We start from the raw sequence: 19,955 nt of genomic DNA on the forward strand, positions 1-19,955 counted from the left end.
TATGTCATCAGGTTACAGGAATCTCCATAATAATCTGTGGGATCACAGATGAACCTAACATCAAGTAGCCATTCAGAAAAGTGTATTGTAAAATGCAGGGGAGTAGCTAGAACTTTATGGGCCCCATAGCACAAATTTGAAGCCCCCGTCCCTTACCGAGCATATCTAGCACCTCTTCCCCCTCTCCAGTCAAACTTAGCACACACACCTACCCACCTCACTAGGCACTGGGAAAATAACTGGGGTGGCGCTGAATGTAGGAGGAGACAGCCGGGCGTGGGGATGCTGGGAGGAGGCAGGACGTCATCGCCCCTCCCAGCCGGCTAAAAGAACAGTGTTCAGGCAGCGCTGGATACGGTATACAATCGGGAAGCCGGCTGCCTTAATACCGGCAGCCGGCTTCCCGACTGTCATATCCCGGCGAGGGTGATATGCCGGGCGTCTAGATGTAGACGCCTGACATTTCCCGGCGCCGGGAGACCGGCGCCCGGCATCCTGATCGAAGGGATGCCGGGCGCCACAAGCGGACAGCCGTGGGGGGGGAGGGTTAGGTTTAGGGCACCTGGGGGGGTATTAGGGTTAGGCACCCCTCCAGGAGGGTTAGGCTAGGGGGAGGGAGGGTTAGGCACCGCCGGGGGGGACTTAGGGTTAGGTAGCGGGGAAGGGGGGGTTAGGCACTCAGAGGGGTTAATTCGGGTTAGGCACTTGGGGGGAGGTTAGGGTTAGGCACCCCTAAGGAGGGTTAGGGTTAGGGGGTTAGGTTAGAACATACTTACCTATCGACAATCGGGATTTCCAGCGCTGTCGGGCTTCCGCTGCCGGGAACTCTGTTGTGGTCGGCCAGCCGCTGCCGCGAATCAAACCGCCAGCCATGGGGCGACGGTATTTCATACCGATTCCCTGGATACATAGAGAGGCATCTCGGCGCAGGGCTCTTTGGAGGTATGATGTGCCCAACCCTCCCAGCAGGCATGTGAGTCTCATGAGGGGAGATCTTGGTGCAGGTAAGGTAGGCCCAGGGGCATGGCCGGGCCACGTAACAGCCGCATACCCTGCACCTATGGTAGCTACGCCCTTGGTAAGATGGCTCATCTATGTGTTTAGGTAGAATTGCATTAATACTGTTTTCGGTGTTTGCTGAGGGTCAATATAAATTATATATACACTTGGTGATACATCTGCTAGTTAATCAATATATCTTATTAACCAGTCATGTGGCATCAACTCAACACAAACGCAAGCAGGCATGGTCGAGTGGTTCAAGTGACGCTCACACAAAACATCAAAATAGGAAACAAAAATGACCTTAATATCGTTTGACCATGGAATGATTTTTGGTGCAGGATTCTGGGATTGAAAATGCCTTTTTAATAAGAGGTCAGAAGAGAATGGACTGACAGGAAGGCAAAAGTAACTCAAATAAGTATCCATAATTATGCATTACAACAGAGGTGTATGCAGAAGAGCATCCCTAGACACAAAGCACTTTGACATTTGCAGCAACAGAAAACAGCATCAGAAAATCACACTGGATTCTAATTCCGTCAGTTTAGGACAGGAAATAGAGGATACAATGGGCAAAGGCTCACCAAAACTGGACAGTTGAACACTGGAATAACATTGTGTAGTCTGAAAAATCTTGTTTTCTGCTGCAACGTATGGATGATGGGGACAAGATTTAATTAGCCATGAATCCATTCTGCCATCTGTCAATGGTTCAGGCTAGTGTTGGTATAATTGTATAGAAAATGTTTTCTTTAGTACCACTTGAGCATCTATTATATGCCACATCCTACCTGAATATTATTGCAGACCTTGATAACCACATTAATCCAATGTTAAGACACAGGCAACAAGGGGAGTAGGTTAGTAGGGATGTAGTCCATATCGTGACTGTCGGGATGCCGGTGCTCAGAATGCCGAAGCCGGAATCCTAACACCAGTCAAAATCCCTGCGCCAACACCCTGACGCAGGCATCCCTTCGGTAAGTATCAGGGTTAGGTTTAGGGTTAGGCACTAGGGGGAGGGTTAGGATGCGGGGGAGGGGGAGGCTGCGAGGGGGGGTTTAGCCGCGGGAAAGGTGGATTAGGGGGAGGGTTAGGGTTACGACACTTACCTAAATTATATGTCATGTTTCATATTGTACCCTGCAGAGACCAGATCTAAAATACTTTAAACATGACAATATTGTCTGGAGTTCTGGCTCATACCAAGCGCCTGATATGCACACCGGAACTATAGGTTTAAACCTGCAGCAGTAAAAAATAGTGGTAATGCCAACCTCATATAAATCATAGAAATAACTGCGCTAGTGTATCCTAACCAAGAAAGATGCCTAAAAGACTAGTAAATGCATAAAACACATTTATTAAATCATATAAATGTGATTAAGGTAAAATACATATAACCACAGTATACTGTTCTCTGCTTATATAGCGCAGCGATTTCTAAAAGCAACAGAAAAAAACTAAGCTACATTACTTTGCTGCACAGATGGCATATTTCAGAGAATTGATGGAGGGGATCACAGGATAGTATAGGGCTCTGTACAATAGATGGGTAAAGGCCATACACCACTACAAACATTAGGGGATACAACAAAAGCAATAATGCTCTACTTATAACTCAAGCTATGTATGTGTGGAGTATGCCCCATGCTATACGATGAGGAACACTTAAAAGGGTGTGCCAGCAGCAACTTTCTCTTTATAGATATCTGCAACTTAGACGTGCTTTGACAGCACAGTTTGGATGTGAGACTACTACCCTGTTTGAAGCTCCTCTAAAAAAAGACTATTCGCTCTTTGGGCTTATAAATTAATTTCTGCAATGCATGTCATTTTGTTACAAGGACTAAATGTGGTCAATATGTTATCCCTCCACTTAAAATGGGAAGTGGATGTAGGTCGTTTCTCAGATGAAGAGTAGTCATATTTAGGTTGTACCCAAGATGCTATATTATACACCAAATACATCTATATATAGGACATTGGGCAGAAATTACTTTAGTTAGATTAGCAAAACCTGGAAGAAGAGCTAGGTGCATACTGGTATCTGCTGTGGAAATGCACAGTTGCAAAGAGTTGTTGGATTATTGCATCCAAACAGTGAGAGTGCCTCGCTATCGAAGGAACTGATGACTTCATCATAATATCAACAACTATAAGACTTAAACAATTAAATGAACCCCCATTGAGTGCTAACTTGTACTAGCTTACAGCTCCCTTTCAACTTTTATTCCATTCTCATTTAACAGTAGGCCTTATGTCTCACAAGTCTTTGGTACCCTGTTGATGGACACTTCTACCAATGCTTCAGAATAAGAAATGAGTTTCACGAAGAACATAATTCTGACAAAAACATCTTGAATAAAAAACAGAAAATATATAAATCAGTTACTTTTCATTTAATTTTTTTGTTTTTGTAGCTGACAAAAAAAATGAGTCCTTCACAGGAAGCAAAGCAAGAACTCTACAAAGGTGTAATCCACAAAGCTGTGATTACTGAACACATGCCATAAAAACAAAAAGGTTAAATAGTATGGCTAATAGACTAATAATAGTCTTCAAGTGACACTTATAATATAGAATATTTCTTCACCCTCTCTTACATTACATAAGTAGTATGCTTTCAAGTTCTGAAATATTTTATTTTGTGCTTCAAAAGACCTTTTTTAATTACTATCAAGTATAATAATAATAGCCTGCAGATGCATTTGCTAGTTCCAGGCTCTCATGTATCAACAGCCTTGCTTTGTGATATAATAATAGCACCAAAATCACAGGAATTGTTGAGTAACTTATGACATGAAGAACTAAGCACAAAGTGCAGGTAAATGTTTGAGATCTAAGCAGGTAGAAATATTTATGTATTGTGCTAGACTTTACAGATGTTTTGTAGGTGTTTGAATACTATTAATTCATTAGAATATAAATAAACAAGCAAGCAGTTTTACAGGTTACAATAAAGTAGAAGTTGGACATAGCGGGGCAGTTGTCATTATTAAGTGAGAACGTTTCAAAAAACATGGTAATTATGGTACCTCAAAGTGCAAAAAAAATGTCTGTGTATCTACCATAGACCAGTGTTCCAGTTCTCCCTAAATAAAGGGCCTGATTCTGAGTGGCAAGTAAGTTTCAAAGCGTCTGCATGCGCCGTTATGAACAAATGTATCTTTGCTCATCTCCAGACATTTAGAGTTGGATGCATGTGGGTGTTTCACTTAAACTGGTATTTCTGGGTGTCAATTGGGCATACGCAAGTAAGGGAGCAGTCTCGTGGGTGTGTAGTCAGAGTCACAATTCTACGTATACATTATAGATAACAAATTCTGAAGGTTCTCATGCATCTAGCATGATGCAAGTGTAAGTCCTGATGATAGTGATTATGTATGCATAGTAGCATTAGTGTACTGTCTGCAATCCAGATGTGTACGACTTAGCCTTTCAATCAGCATGCAAAGTGCTACGATGCACCAGCCTACAGCTTTTTTTCACGCCAAGTTCTGTTTACAGTCTCAGCCGCACACAGATATACAAGTGTCACCTATCAAATTAATCAGAACAGTCTTTGGGTGCATCCTAGTTGAATTGCATTGAGATTTGGACATATTTTTGGCAAAAAAGACATTCAATACTAGCAGAGTTGCATGGGACCTGGTGTCGCATTGAGGCCACATGTATGATGACACATCTGTGTATTGGTGTTCATCATTTGAAAACTTCCATTTTGATAGGTACATTTTTGCTGTTCTTATGCAACTTAAAATAGTGCTTATAAACAGAAAATTAACAATACAGAGATTAGGAGTTATCTCTATAAAGCATGTCTATCTATACTTTACAATTTTGTACAGTTTATCTTGAAAAACTTATAATATAAATGAATTCTGAATAATTATGTAACATGTTTATTTTCCAACAAGTGACTGCTAAAGATAAGCCTGGTTATTGAATTATGTTTGTATGCAATTAACCATTTATATTAATGTTAAGCTAATGTTTTAATTGTGCAATCAGACACTTTGATGAATCCAATACTGATTCAATTTCACTTATATGTTTAAGTGGTTTAATTTTGCTGTAGATATGTATCTCCGACCAAAGTGCTTAATTGTGGCATGTTTTTTTTTTCTTTTAAACAATTGTTCCTAAAGGATCTAGGGTGATCAGATCTAAATCAAGTTCATGCCATGAAGGTCTTTCCTGATTTTGCTAGAAACAAAATATTTTGCAAAGGGCTTTATTATTTCTCTCCTACATGAATTAGAATTACTATTTTAATTGGGGGTACGTTAAAATGGGTGCTACTATATTTTCGTGTCGTAAAAAAGCAATTTTAAATACCGTTAAAAAAACGCTGCGACCGCGTGTGATGTTTACAATACTTGACGCATTCATACTGTAAGACCTAATATGTTAAAACCATTTGAAACTTTTTTTTTTTTTTGCCAGAAATTGCGCTGTAGTTTTTCGCCAAAGTACGCAACTTACTATTTATTTCCCCCGGTAATTTATCATTAGGGGGGGTGTTGAAAGGGTTCTGAAAAAAATCCCCACATTTTTTGCCAAAAATAGGGATTTTGCATTTTTTTTTTCCTGGTCTGGGATGGAGAAAAGTTTTCTCCAGTTTTTTTCCGCCTGTTGCCGTTTTCACCTTTTTTCTGGCATACATATTGTTAAATCCGTGAACAGTTACTCCTATTATGCATATGGGACATTGTTGCAAATTTGAGGTACCATTGGATACATATTTACGGTTGTTGTCCTTTGCCTTAATATTTGTACAGAATATTGTGGTGCACCTAATAGAACCATATCATAGTAATGGGTATATTGTTGGTGCTTAAATTTATTACTAATTGGTAGGATTTTATATTCATTGGTATATAGCACTGTATTACAAAAAATTTTAATAAATGTATTAATGATTATTTACATGTGTATATGTATGTTGTTTTGACAGGGAGACACCAGCACAGTATTTTCTTTGCTTATTCAATGAATATGAGTGGCAGAAATATTGAGACTGAGTGACAGGCAGAGTAAGGAGACAGTGAGAGTTATAGGGAGGTGAAGGCAGGGACACCGAGGGGAAGTTACAGGGACGGTGAAGGCAGGGAGACCCAGTGGGAGTTACAGGGAGAGTGAGGGCAGGGACACTATATAGACACTTTTTTCAGGGGGGTACCTGTAAATAATAAGTATCCCTCAAATATATCTATAGGAGACTGCAGCAGAAATCTCCAATATCTGCTGCGGTCTCCCGTTTTCATCCACAAAAGCAGTCCTTTCAGGGTCTATTTAGCTGTTGTGATGGCACTAAAAGCACATCCAGTTGACAAAGTGTGCTGGAACTTGTAGTCTTATCACAGTAGGACAGGCAGTGATCTGGTTGCACATAGGACACCCGTTCTTCTTACCTAGAGCACCAGGTCATGCTGTGACACTAGCGCAGGATCACTGTATGATGACTGTTAGACCACCCTGTACCGCTGGGGAGCTGAGGAGGATGAGGAGGTTCCCCACCGCCGACTAAATTCGCCATCATGACCCGCTTCTGAGTCCTGACCGGCATTGCCCGCTGCTCGCACTGCTGAGGGGTGGTCTTGTGCACAAATGGACCACCGCTTCTAACAGCCACACTCTGCCCCTGTAGTGGTTCCCTGGCTGGAGCACAAGCTCCATACACTACGCTGCGCCACCACTGCTCATGGCTAACGGCACTATAAAGTGCCCGCTAGCCCCGGCAGATGACAGCTCCCTGTTTGCGTTCCACAGTGGAATGCAAATCTAGGAAGCGCAGCAGCCGGCACCTAGAAATTGGCCTGGCCCGTCAGCCGCGCGGCAGGCAGGGTCAGTTGGCCCGCCAGTGGGGTGCATATGACCGGTCCAGCGGGAACTTTCCCGGTGGCCCAATCAGCCGCCACAGCTCGCCAATTTGTGTTCACAATTCGGAGTCAATTAATGTGTATTGGAAGATCATATAGAAATTTGCAATGTTCAAAGATATGGTATTGACATATCCATTCTAGTTCACAAAAATATGGTACAAAAAACACCAGATTCTGCTTGGTCAAAGCAAAATAACCATATGTTACTACTCTGCATTTCCGTCCCTTGAACAAATGACCGTTTTCAAAAATGTATGCGCATAGGGAGCACTTACCCACATTTAAGGTTCCATTTGCAGAGTTCAAACATGGCAACTATACTTATATTTTAGATATATTTCATAGCTACACCCAACAAATGTATAGGTTTCATAATGTACAAACAGCATGTACATCAGTGTTTGCAAACTCCAGAACTCAGGGACCCCTATCAGTGCCATGTTTTACAGATCTCCTCAGTACCACAATTTAAAGCTTTTTAGCTCCGACCTGAGAAACTTGTAAAATGTGTCAGCCCAGTAAAGAATACACCTGTGCACCAACTAGGACAGTGGTTCTCAAACTCGGTCCTCAGGACCCCACACAGTTCACGTTTTCCAGGTCACCCAGCAGGTGCACATGTGTACTCATTACTCACTGACACATTTTTAAAGATCCACAGGTGGAGCTAATTTATTTCACTTGTGATTCTTTGAGGAGACTTGGAAAACATGCACTGTTTGGGGTCCTGAGGACCGAGTTTGAGAACCTGTGAACTATGAGATGTGTAAAACATGCAGTGTTAGGACTGGAGTTGGGAAACACTGATGTATGATTAGATGTGGGTAAAAATATGATTACCTTAGTATTAATACAAAAAAGAAAGAAAGAAAGAAAGAAAGAAAGAATTTAATTTGAAGATATAACACAGCCAGCAGTAAAGTCGCTGGATTATTGAAGTAGAGTTAAAAACAAATGCACACTGTTTAATGAGAAAATGTCTAGCTAGGTGAACGATAGCAAGCAAATGGATGTGTATTACATAAATTAGGACACATTGATTTTTCCGTTTACATTCCAAGATTACACCATAACACAAATTAATATTGATCAGAAAAGCTAATGTTTGGTTAAGTAAATGAAACATAAAGCAAACCACTATTCAGACAACAAAACTTTAAAGGGAGCTGGCAATTTATTAATGTTACATGGCTTATTTCTTAGCTGTACATGTCGGAAGTGTACCTGAAATTATAAATAATTCAGGAGTCTATAACAAATGAAAAATATATAGGTTGAAAGGCAAGCATTAACTCGCATATCCAGATATATCTTTACAGCTTTAAATCTTAGGGTCCTATGTATTAGTAATCGCAGGAGTACCATAATTATTAATACATAGGTACCACCAATCTGACTTTTTCACTCTATACATAACTGTTCCTCTATGTACTAACTAACTCGTAGGGACAGCAATAGCAATAACCGCTGTCCCTGCAAGTTACATCCCCAGGGAATCGGAGGTATCTTGCACACTTTTATAGATTCCTCCTGAGCATATGGCACTGGACATGCGCAGTGTGTCAGAAGATGGTAAGCCAGACGGAGGTTGCCAATGCCTCCATAGACACAAAACGGTTTACACCATCCGAGGATGTGTTAAACCATCAGGGCCAGGTATCAGACTGTAGTCCCCATTGATAATGATAATTGAAATCTCCTGCTTTAGGCTGTTAGTGCATAGTAGGAATAATTTTATAAAAGGGCTTGATAAAAATGCCCCTAAAGCTGGCCACACAACTAAAGATTAGCACTCCAGCCAGGTACATGTGTCAGATTAGTTTCATTTGTTTATAGTTATCTGTGTTGGGGGTATGGGAAGTACCCCATTTCTTCTTAGCACCAGTGTTTAAAAAAAAAGAGTCTTCATTGCTTCATTAAGCAAAATCATATTTAAAATATAGTATCATGTGTTTGTGTTCCTTTGCATGTGGCTTTACCTCCGGCCTTAGAACAAGGACCTGTGGTCTCAGCAGCAGCAGCAGCAGCAGCACATGTTTATCAGGTATGTCACTTACCCATGCCTCTGCTTGAATAGGTTTGATGTTTTCTAGTAGCACTTCTTCATAGTTTCCATAATCACTAAATTTCACCACTGCTGTCGTCCCAGAAGAATGGAGAGCTTCAATTTCAGCTTTGTAATACTAAAAGTAGATGAAATACTTTTTACATATGTAAAATAGCACACTTTCTGCACACCAAAGGCCTGATTCTGAGTTGGACACATCTAGTAAAAAACGGACGCATCTCCCATTTTCAAGCGGACAGCGCATACATCTGAAATGCAAAACATGGTGTGTGCATGCACCCCATGACGTGCACATGTATCTTGTGTGAATGGAGACTAGTGAAGTAGGCGTTTCTGGGCGATGAGTATCACTATTTCTGATGGGAGTTTCATGGGTTTGTATGTACAGCTCTGTGCCATTCTGAATTGGGCGTACAGGCTGGTGCAAGTGATCAGACGAATGATGACGTCTGTGGACCTTAAAGCAATGGGTGAGATTGGCTTGCACGTTCAGATGCACAGACTTACTGCTGCATCAGCATATGAAAGGAAGCACAATGTTGCATCCGTCAGCAAAAGCGCGATACTCAGAATCGGGCCAAAGCTAGGAAATCAGAACCACTCATTGACCTGGTTTCTTCTCGTATCATAGGCATTTCAATACTATATAGCAACATTACCAAGCAGTTTCCTAGTTGATATTTATGAAAAACACTAAAGAGCTCAGATAAAGCTTCTGCAGCCATATGTACTACTATTCATATGTATGTAGCAAATTTCTACCTCGGCAAGCATGTTAGACCACCTCCAGTTTGTTATATTACCATATAATGCATCTCAATACATAAATGATGTAACCATGCATAGATGTGTTTGCAAGTTGTAGGTTGCCACTGTACTTTCTTCTTTACTGCAACATGTCCCTACAAGGTCTTAACTTTTAGGTACAACTCTCAATATAAAAATCTAATAAATGCAAGTACCCTGCCACAAGCAATTTCAAGCATTTCCACTTCTAAGGTAGGTTTTTAGGAGACAGTATTACTATATTATATTTAATGTTATGTCAATTCATATTCACAATTGATAAGCAAAGTTGAAAACAATGATTTACATGATTCTTTTGCCATTATTCTATTGCGTAATTATAAAAAAAACAATAATATTTTAATAGAATGCAAACATTGCATGCATTTCATTAAGTATTGTGTTAGGAGAGGGGTTTTGGTGGCAGCTGGGCACGCTTGGCTGAAGAGGCTGTCCTCACATTCAATCCCGAGATGCCATCTTCAGGCAGGTACATCCTGCGGCATACCTGACTTGTTTTGTAGAAAGCTGTAACACTGCACTGAGTTGCAAAAAGGTAAAAGTAAAGTTACATCCTGCCAAGTGTTATTGAGAATAAGGAAAGGAGGAGTTTAGGCTAAGAGCTTTTCAAACAGTGTTAGGCGTCATGTATTGCATTAATGTAGGTTTGACAGCGAAAAAGTTAGATTAAAAAACAAACCAAAAAACACTTGCAGTTTGGATGATGTGTTCGTCTTCGTGATTCTAGTTTTATGACAATACAATCTCAGGTGTGTATAAAGGGAAAAAATTACAAAACCGCATGCTTCATTAATGTGTTTGCATACAGATAAAAGGAGGACTATTTTCAAAAGCACGGCCTTCATACCCTCTGTCACCTGTATTAATCTAGTTTCTATGTATGATTTGCTATATCGCCTGCCCAGACCTGCAGTTTTAGAAACACTGATAATCACTATGAATAAATAAAGCTGTCTGACCTGTACAAATTTGTGGGGAAACGATGGAGAAGGCAGTGAATGAATGGTGGTACTGTAGATTTAAATAGATATATTTATTAACATTCACTTATATAACATCCCTCCCCCTTATCATTAATCTAAATAGCATCACTAATACCTCTCAGCACTTAGCTATCGATGGAGAATATACCACACAACACATTTGTATTCAAAGCACAGATTAACCCCTTAATTAAGCCCTTATTTTGTAAAGTAATAACAGAACACTGGGTTATAACAGATAGACAAAGAGGTAAGAGGGCCCTGCTCGCAAGCACCGAATCTATCAAAGATGATTGTACTTTAAAAATAAAAACATGACAATGGCCATATTTCAAGAGACCTGGGATCACCCATCAAAAAACTGTTACTACATTAAAAACCACTGTCCTTCTTAATGCCATCAAACATTTTATGAAAAAAGATAAAATGGGGTTAGTGTGAATACAAAGTTAAAGATGCATGCAATGACTGGTGGACTGTAATCAAGAACACTGGACAGAAGCAATAGTTGAGCATATGGCATACTTAATCATGAATGGTGATTCATTATTTAAACAAATTAACGATGTAAAAGAACAATAAACATACGGCTTAATGTCATACCTTATTATCTTCCCAATAAAGAGCCAAACATTCATCCCCTGGTCTCCAACTAAAGGCCGGGTAGGCAGCTTCTGGTAGCCGTTCTGGTTTTATTGGACCAGATCGCTTTCTAAAGTTACTGTTGTAAGAAAACATCTTATCTCTATCATCATGTGTTGAATTCAGATTTGATCCAATTGGTTTGATAGGCCCAATTCTTCGTCCCTTTTGTTCAAACTCTCCATTTGGTAAATCATTAGCACCATTTTTTACTAATGTTGCATGATAGTTAGAGGATTCCATATTGGCACTAAAACTTTTCTCATTTGGTACACTGGTGTGTGGTTCACTGTTACCTGTCCGTGGTCTCCTCTCTATATAGAGTTCAGAATTGTGTCTTTGGTCTTCTCTTCTACCGCGTTTTTGATGAGCAGCCTCTGTATTATTCTGAATGCTAGTATCCTCTTTAGTTTCATAGATGTTGGGACCTTTTGTGGTCCTATTTTGCATAGTATTCTCTCTCTTTTTAAAAGTACCATCATTTTGATAATTGGAAGGATGTGAAAAATCCTTTAATCTTTCATTTCTTGAATATCCTCTTTCACACTTACTCCTATCATCCATCCATTGCTCTGGACCAAAAGAACTAGGTTTTTCAGGACCCCGACTTCTTGGTGGTCCATTACCTTCAAATTGCCTAGATGTATGACTTTCCCTCTGAAATCGAGGGGGTTTTTCATTCCTTGGAACTCTGGCATCATTCCGATTAAACTGGCGAGGTTGGCTGTAATCCTTTACTCCATTTTGCTCTAAATTTTGAACTCTGTTCTGTCCTTGGCTCTGATGCTGAACTTGTGACTTGTTATCTGCAAAGACAAATAGTTTTGAAAGAAATTATATCTTGACTGGGTAAATCAATAACAGCAAGCTAATATTTTATAGTTGACTTTATGGATCTCAATGGAAGCCGACATTCTCAGAGTAAAATGACCAAGCAGGAGACCATGGCAGAGTAATACTAGAAATATTATGGAATATCATAATTCACAGGCATAAATGTGGACTAAAATTTGAAATGTATAGGTTTTTATACAAAATAGGGAACACAGCAGGAATGTTCTAGCTACAACAACATTAAGGAATAGTATAATAAACTTATCAATATAAACACTTAAACTTAAACACTTTGAATTGTACATAACATTTAAAGTCATGTAGCAATGTGAAACCAAAAATAGGCCCTACAAATACATGGACTGCCTCAAGCAGTGATCTGGAGGATCAATATATTATCCTTTTAATCATGTCTACATGACCAACATGCTATGTTTCCGTGGATAAGCTAAAAGGAGTAAAGGTATGAAATGGTCTAATATAAATGAAGCTATAATCCAAACAAAAATCAGTTTAAACTGTCAGCATGAAAACAATTTACATGGCAAAGATAATGACCCCGAAGAAGAATGATTACAAAGGCAGTTACACTCCTATCAGTAGCTGTAATAAAAAAAACTAAGAGGCTAAGTACAGATATGTTCATAGGTCTTGCGTGATACAGACATATTTATTCATCTATAGCTTTCATTACAGTCCCATTTGTCATTAACCAATTACCTACCCCTCTTACTATAAAAAGGGGGGTTAAGACATCAATTTAGTCTGTCTAGTTGCAGTCTCTGATCTGCACTGGATTATCTGTTTTCTTAATTCCATTCCTGTTCTGCTATCATTGTCCTGCTAACAGGTTGGATTCTTGTTATATTACCCATAAATCATAACTGCGGCTTTAATAAAAAAATTCAGCCAACCTGAAAGGAATTTACCTCTTATTAGCCAACAGGATCTGTCCCCCCAATGCTGCAAAGAACACATTCTGGTAAATTCACCATGACCCTGCATGCCTATTACCTCTATCCTGGTCATTTATGCAATGACCTTAGCAGTTTATAATTTGTGCGCCTAACAATGGTCCTCTACACCATGTTTGTGTACTTCATTCAGTGTGTGTTTCTTTGTGACTGGATATAATTCTGCCAATACATAGCTCAAATCTCTTTAAACAAGGGTTTATCAACTACAGCAATGGAAAATCCTTTATCATTCTTATTGTGAGGATGATCATAGTGAATTAATCTATTAATTATTCCACATATTCCCACAGAGTAAAATTCTCACATTTAAGAAAAAAGCTGTATCAAATGGAGATCTTATCGTAATATAATTTTATTTCCTATATGTTCACTGTTTCCTATATGTCTGACTGCAACATTTTCCCTTACTGTACAGTGAGGTGCTTTACAGTACATTGGCACTTTATAGATATTTACTAATAATGACAGCAATTATTATTACCTTACCCTCCCAGTTTTATGAGAACATCCAATCTTCAAACAATTCAATTTGACAGGGCTATTGGGCATAACAATATTTTTTTGGTAACAGAAAGCTATGTTTGCAGCCCAGTATCAATGGAAAAATCATAGGGTGTATTAGCACGTTCAGGCTATAAAGAATAATGTCACAACATAATGTGATAATTGAACAATGCAGCATAATTTACTTGTGATAAGTGCAAGACTGTACATTTCTCACTGCCCATTTAAAGAGGACAGTTTGCAAATTTGCATGAAAAAGACCAGTATTTTGCAGCTTAACTGTAGAAAATAGACACACACATACTAAAAGCAAATTCGACCTTTCAAAGCAAAGTACAATAAGCATACAATTGCATTGGATAATAGTTGGACAGCAAACTAAATTACAGACCATCAGTACTAGTCTCGCCTTTTGCTAGTTCTCACTAATTTCTACTGATCACAGTGTATTAATTTCTCTGCCTGTCATTTCAGCAGTCTAAAATATTGATTTAGCATTTACATAGCAGCAATTTAAAAATGACATCAATATGAGCCATTTATAAAACTGATGTACTTAGGAGTAGTATACTTTTTAAAAGATGTCATGATGACAGACCCTGTTGCTACTTACCTGAATATGTGAGTTAAGTAAAAGGTGACCAGCGAATGATTCTGTGCGGTATTTAGATTCATGTCCATGTTAAATCACCTCATGCTGGAACATCTGCAGTATTTACTGGCTTCATTACTTGTAGTTATTTTAAACATGTTTACAATTACTTTACTGTGTTGGTAAGTACCAAATCATCTTACAGAAGGCAAGCTCCTTAGGTTTCCCATTTCTTTTTATGATGTGAATTTAGAGTAGTATGTGTCAGACCAGACATGAGTACTGTATATTACAAGAGATAACAAAAGCAGCTACCATACTATTAAATATATGTGTGTGTTGTTTTTAATTGTATTCCATCCGATAATGATAAATAGTAAGAGATGAGGTGAACCCTGGATAGGGAAATAACCCTATTATGCATGAATTATGATAATCTAATGCAATATTTAAAAAAAAATGTTTTTTTATTAGTCTTTATGACTTATTTTAAACTGTAAAACCAAAGGTGGTATACACGTGTCCACTTAAGTGGACAACATAAAAAAATTGCCCTATTATCATGGTACAGTATTTTAACCGTGAAAAAGTAAGTTAAATGAAAAACACATATGTCTGGTATGGTACCAATTTGTTCATATGTTGCTTACTGTATTTTTTTCTCTAGAAACAAAAAATTCCTCTAAGTTGTAAACATACATTTCTAATGTCTATATAAATCAAGAAACAAAAGTGTCCTCAGTATTTGTAACACAAATATTGTCATTTACTTCAGAGTTTGCTTCATGCCTAGAAAGCTAACCTTTTTCATGAACTGAATTTGACTGATTTTAATGCCTGGTGTGAAGGATGAAGAACCACCCTGGACACAAAGGCTGAAGACACTGCATGCAGATGTACTTAGTTTTACGTGTACAAGCTGCATTGGGGCCCTGCACTTTAATGAATGTGTTAACATGTTAAAAAGGGTCTCTAATTGAATAGTACCGGGCGATAAAGCCTGAGGCTATCACCCTTTTTCACACCCGGGTCTAAATGAATTCCCCCTAAATCTCACTGCTCCTTCTCCCTTCAGGTCTGACTACCATTCACCATTACCACTGTCAGTATCACTGGAATTTTGATGGAATCTCATCCACCACTCTGTACCTTACCCGGTTGCTAGATGCTCTTGATGTCTGGAGAAAATAAAATCAATACTAATAAAGCATCCACCACTTCCACAGTTGCTACTAATGATAATAATTTGAAATAATTTACAATTTTAAAAAAGGTAAGACACCGTATAATGATACACGCTGATAGCCTTATATACATACTGTATAAGGCTATCAGCTGTCAAAATTGGCAAATATAGTATAGAAGAAAAAATATTATGCCAGGATAGGCCTTGCATACATCATGGATCTTTGTGATGCACGACGTCCACTGAAGTGGACATATGATTTTACATCAACAGTGAAAAAAATAAATTGAGTATTTGATCAAACAATCTAGTATATTATGCCCTAAATATTACTTTCCTTGATTTTTTTTTTTTTTTACCTGCTCTGCGATCTATGAGAAAAAATATTTTACAGAAATCCCTGCAGTGCTCAGTGCTGGTAAACTTTTCTCAACCATTTTATTTTGACCTCATTGTTTTTGTAGGCATTAAAAGCTGCCACTAGGTGGCATATCTTCTAAGACTGGTAGCGGTCCAAAGAGAATGACACCATGCACTAATGATGTCAAAAAGAGATTTTATATAGGAGATAATGACTTAAAAATAGCTGTCCATATGCATGAAAGGGCTAAATACCACCATTTGGGGTTCATAGTTTTGCCCCTCAAGCAGCATCAGATACATAATGGTAGTACCCTTAGTACTAAAGCTTTAGACATTAGACGATGTGCAAGCAACAAAATGGTCATCCTGTTTTCCCTTGAACTCCTGGACAAACTATATAGTGCATACACACTGTGCAATCTTCCAAACAACATATCATGCGTCGCTCAGTCGTTACCTCGTTTAGATATAACGTTAACTTATCGCATGGTTGCCTGATAGTGCGTACAGCCTGCACAATTTGCGGAAAATTGTTGACAATATCTTCAGATTGAGTAGCACGTACGGCAGATCTGAAGATGTGACGGACGACCCAGCGGAGGTGCGCATAGTGCGTACACACTGGCCGATTTTAAGTTCCGATAGATCAGAAACCAACAAATTGTTTAAAAATCACCTAGCGTGTACCCAGGTTAAGGCTGAAATCTGGTAATCTGCCAAACTACCCACTTCACTTTACAGAGAGCAGAAATGGCACCCACCACTGGCTTGTGCGACATGAATCTGACCTCACGTCATTGCATATGGAGGCAGGTAACTCCCACCACAAAGTAGGAAGAGTGGGGATGGGTTCGTAAATTTCACACACTGGCCCCATAACACCTTTAATACACCAGATTAAGCACCCAAGTAGAGAGGACATATTTATACTTATCTATATCTAGCTATCCAAATTAGGTCATCACTCACACAATGAGAATGTTCCGATTTTGCAATGGGATCCATAATAAATATAATTTATTAAATAAATTAAAGTTCTGGTGCTTTACGTAAACCCCCTTTTCTGCCAATTAGCATTTTCTTCAACACTAACAAATGAATATGTTTTGATTGCTGCTCATTGCAGGTTTACATGTTGCTTACTATGCCTGCAATAAGCAGATAACACTGACAAGACATGATTGCCAGACTAATCCACTGGTCAGCAATACAACACAGACTGCTTTTTGCTATCCCTTTTCAACGAAGACAAATAAGAAAAAAGAGCTTAAATTGAACTATGAAAAGGTTCTAATTGACTCAATAGAAAGAGCGATTCCTGCTGTAAACTTTCGAAAAGGGTAGTGCTTGTGTTCATCATACACTGCTGTACTTTTTCCATGGCAAAACAAAATGTTTTGATCAAAATAGCCCTGCATTAGTTTCACTTAAAAATAAGTTCCAAATCTCCTTTAAGCTAGTGCTATCCATGCAGACAAAAATACTTTGCCTCAAATCAAAAAATGTTGCCTCAATTTGTTTTGCTGCATTTGAGAAAAATACTTAAATCAGTTAGTGAGTAATGTTAAGTTACATGAGGCTTAAGAATGTGATACCAAATAATCTTTCACTGAAGTGTTCAGAAAACCAAATAATTGCTTCAACAAAAAGCCTTAAAAGTTTAATAGGTAAAATGACTTCCTTCGCTAACACGTCTGTCCTGCCATTGTGGTATAATTACAGCTTTTTAACAGACAAAGGTAATTTGTCAAAAACTGCAAGTTCACGAGTTTTGTTTCATGCAATTTCTTGTATGAGCTCACAAAAGCAAACTAAATACAGTGTAGAATATTTCTGACTAATGAGATATAATAAATAATTCCCTCCCCATTTTGTATGTGTGCAATTGAACCAAGAAAATAATTACTTCTGTTCATAAATAGTTTTCCATTTACACCATTTGGTCTATGCAGCAAAAGCAATCTATGTACCCAATAATTCTTTACAAATCTCAATAATAGCCATCTGGCAGAATCCTAGAGGGGGCAGCCATTGGAGAGGTGTGTGGAGGCATGGTGCGATTGTGTGATTCAACATGAATTAAGTCATTAAGCTCTCACTCCAGAAGTGGGGGTAATCAGGAGGCTGGACAACTCTCTCAGGAGCCCGGGGGAGCCCCACCTCAAAAAAAAAAAAAAGATTATTACAAATAAATCAGCAGTTTCCCATACATTCCAAATGAGTAGGCAACTATGACTCAAAGTCAAGCTAACATTGCTATAGAGCAGTGGTTCCCTGGGGTGCCTGAGGGCACTTGCAGGAATGCCTCAGATTGGTGGTCCAGTACCAAATAAAATGATTTTTAGTCATTATGATAGGCAAAACCAGTGCTAATGGCTGCAAATCAGACAATATGTGGAGAAAAAGAAGCACAGCCCTATCACCACCACATAACTGAACCTAAGAGTGATATATAAGCACAATTTATTTAATTTAATTTTTGTTAAATTTCTCAATGAGAAACTTTTGGCCCAGGGGGTGCCGTGAAAAAAATGTTGATACTCTAGGGCGCAGTGATATGAAAAGGTTTGGGAACCACTTGAGTATTAATGAGGACAAGAAAGTAATGTAAACCTAGAAAACCACTAAACTCTAGAGTTTAATTACTTATTTAAGAATTGTAGGAAAAAAGGAGAAGAGAAAAAAAAATTAAGCCCCACACAAAATAACATGAAGTAGGGTCCACAAAATGGACAACATTTCAAATACGTGTTTAAATATTATTCTATTAGCATACTGTATAAACAGACATGAGACTTACTAAAAAGTAATGCCAATTGTATTCAGGTAACTACATGCAAACAAACAAAAAACTTAACAGTTAAAAATATTAAATATACATTTTTTAAGATTGACTGTCCTATGAAACTCTTTTAAAATTCTATAGTCATAATGAACTACACAGTCCATAAAAAAATCAGCCACGCCAGGTCCCGGGTCCACTATGTCTAACCCACTCGGTGGTCTTCACCAGTGACCCCACCTACTGGGATTTGGGTTTTTGCCGCCAGAGTGAGCAGTTTGCGGCTCTGTGGTTAAGTACCTGGGTATGACGAGGACCGGGAGCTGACACTATAAATAATATGACTAGGAGACTGCATACGCAGTATCAAGATATGGAATGTATACACAGAGAATGGCACTAGGAGTCAGTAAACGGATGCTGTACTGAGTACACACACTGGTGATCCAGACGCAGGATAGACACAAGAAAATGGCACTATGAGTCAATACAATGTACTGAGTACACTCGCTGGTGATCCAGACGCAGGACTGGTACAAGAGAATGGCACTAGGAGTCAGTACACAGATGATGTACTGGGAACACATGCTGGTGATCCAGACCCTGATAGCACTGAAGTTAATAACTAGAGTCTCAGCACACAGACAGGTGCTGAAGTAATCAATGGAGAAGTCAGACGCTGATTAGTGCTGAAGTTGTTTCACTGGAGTTTAGCACACAGACAAGTACTCCAGAAATCACTAGAGAAGTCAGCACTGGAAGGAGTCACTGGAAATAAATAGCATAAGCCTGGAGCCATGTAACAGAATCACAGTCACTGGGAAAGCGAAGTTGAACAGCCATTTCCTGTTCCTGGAGTCAGACTAAATAACCTAAGGCAGCGGTCCATTGGAGGACAGTGTCAGCTGACAACAACCAATGCTACCATTGGGTGAAGGGTTGATCAGGTGATGTAGACTGCCATGGCTGCATCCATGACGGTAACTGCAGGAACCCAACCACGGAGGAACACATGGGTGTCCTAGCAGACCCTGGGGAGAATACTCAGCGTGCCACCTACCGATGAACCAGGCGTCTGACTGTCTGGAAGTTCAGGGGAATCTGGCGCAATGATGAGTAGGGGCCTATCCCAGGCCGTACCCTTATGTGGGGTAGCAATGTGTAACACCACCACTTCTCTGTTTTAGAAGCTTTAGTAAATCTACCCCTTTTAGTGGTGTTTTGATGCATCTGAAAGGCAAAAAAAGAAGCAAATTCTCTTGGAGCTGCTCATCCATGCCAAGAGTCTTGCACCGTATGGGGTCTTGATGCTAGGTGTATGAGG

At 39.2% G+C, this 19,955-nt stretch overlaps 1 protein-coding gene across 1 annotated transcript in view; it reads right to left on the reverse strand.

Moving 5' to 3' along the window:
- The window catches only part of TDRD3 (tudor domain containing 3), a 243,208-nt gene that overhangs the window by 12,709 nt on the left and 210,544 nt on the right, over positions 1-19,955 (reverse strand). Inside the window, exons 11-12 of the mRNA XM_088481163.1 lie at positions 11,355-12,199; positions 8,951-9,076 (exon numbers count right to left, since the gene is read on the reverse strand). Of these exons, the coding sequence (XP_088337289.1) occupies positions 8,951-9,076; positions 11,355-12,199 (971 nt within the window). The remainder of the gene's footprint in view (positions 1-8,950; positions 9,077-11,354; positions 12,200-19,955) is intronic.

This window comes from Taudactylus pleione, unplaced genomic scaffold (assembly GCF_031769625.1).
Source record: "Taudactylus pleione unplaced genomic scaffold, aTauple2 ptg000005l, whole genome shotgun sequence".
Classification (NCBI taxonomy): domain Eukaryota; kingdom Metazoa; phylum Chordata; class Amphibia; order Anura; family Myobatrachidae; genus Taudactylus; species Taudactylus pleione.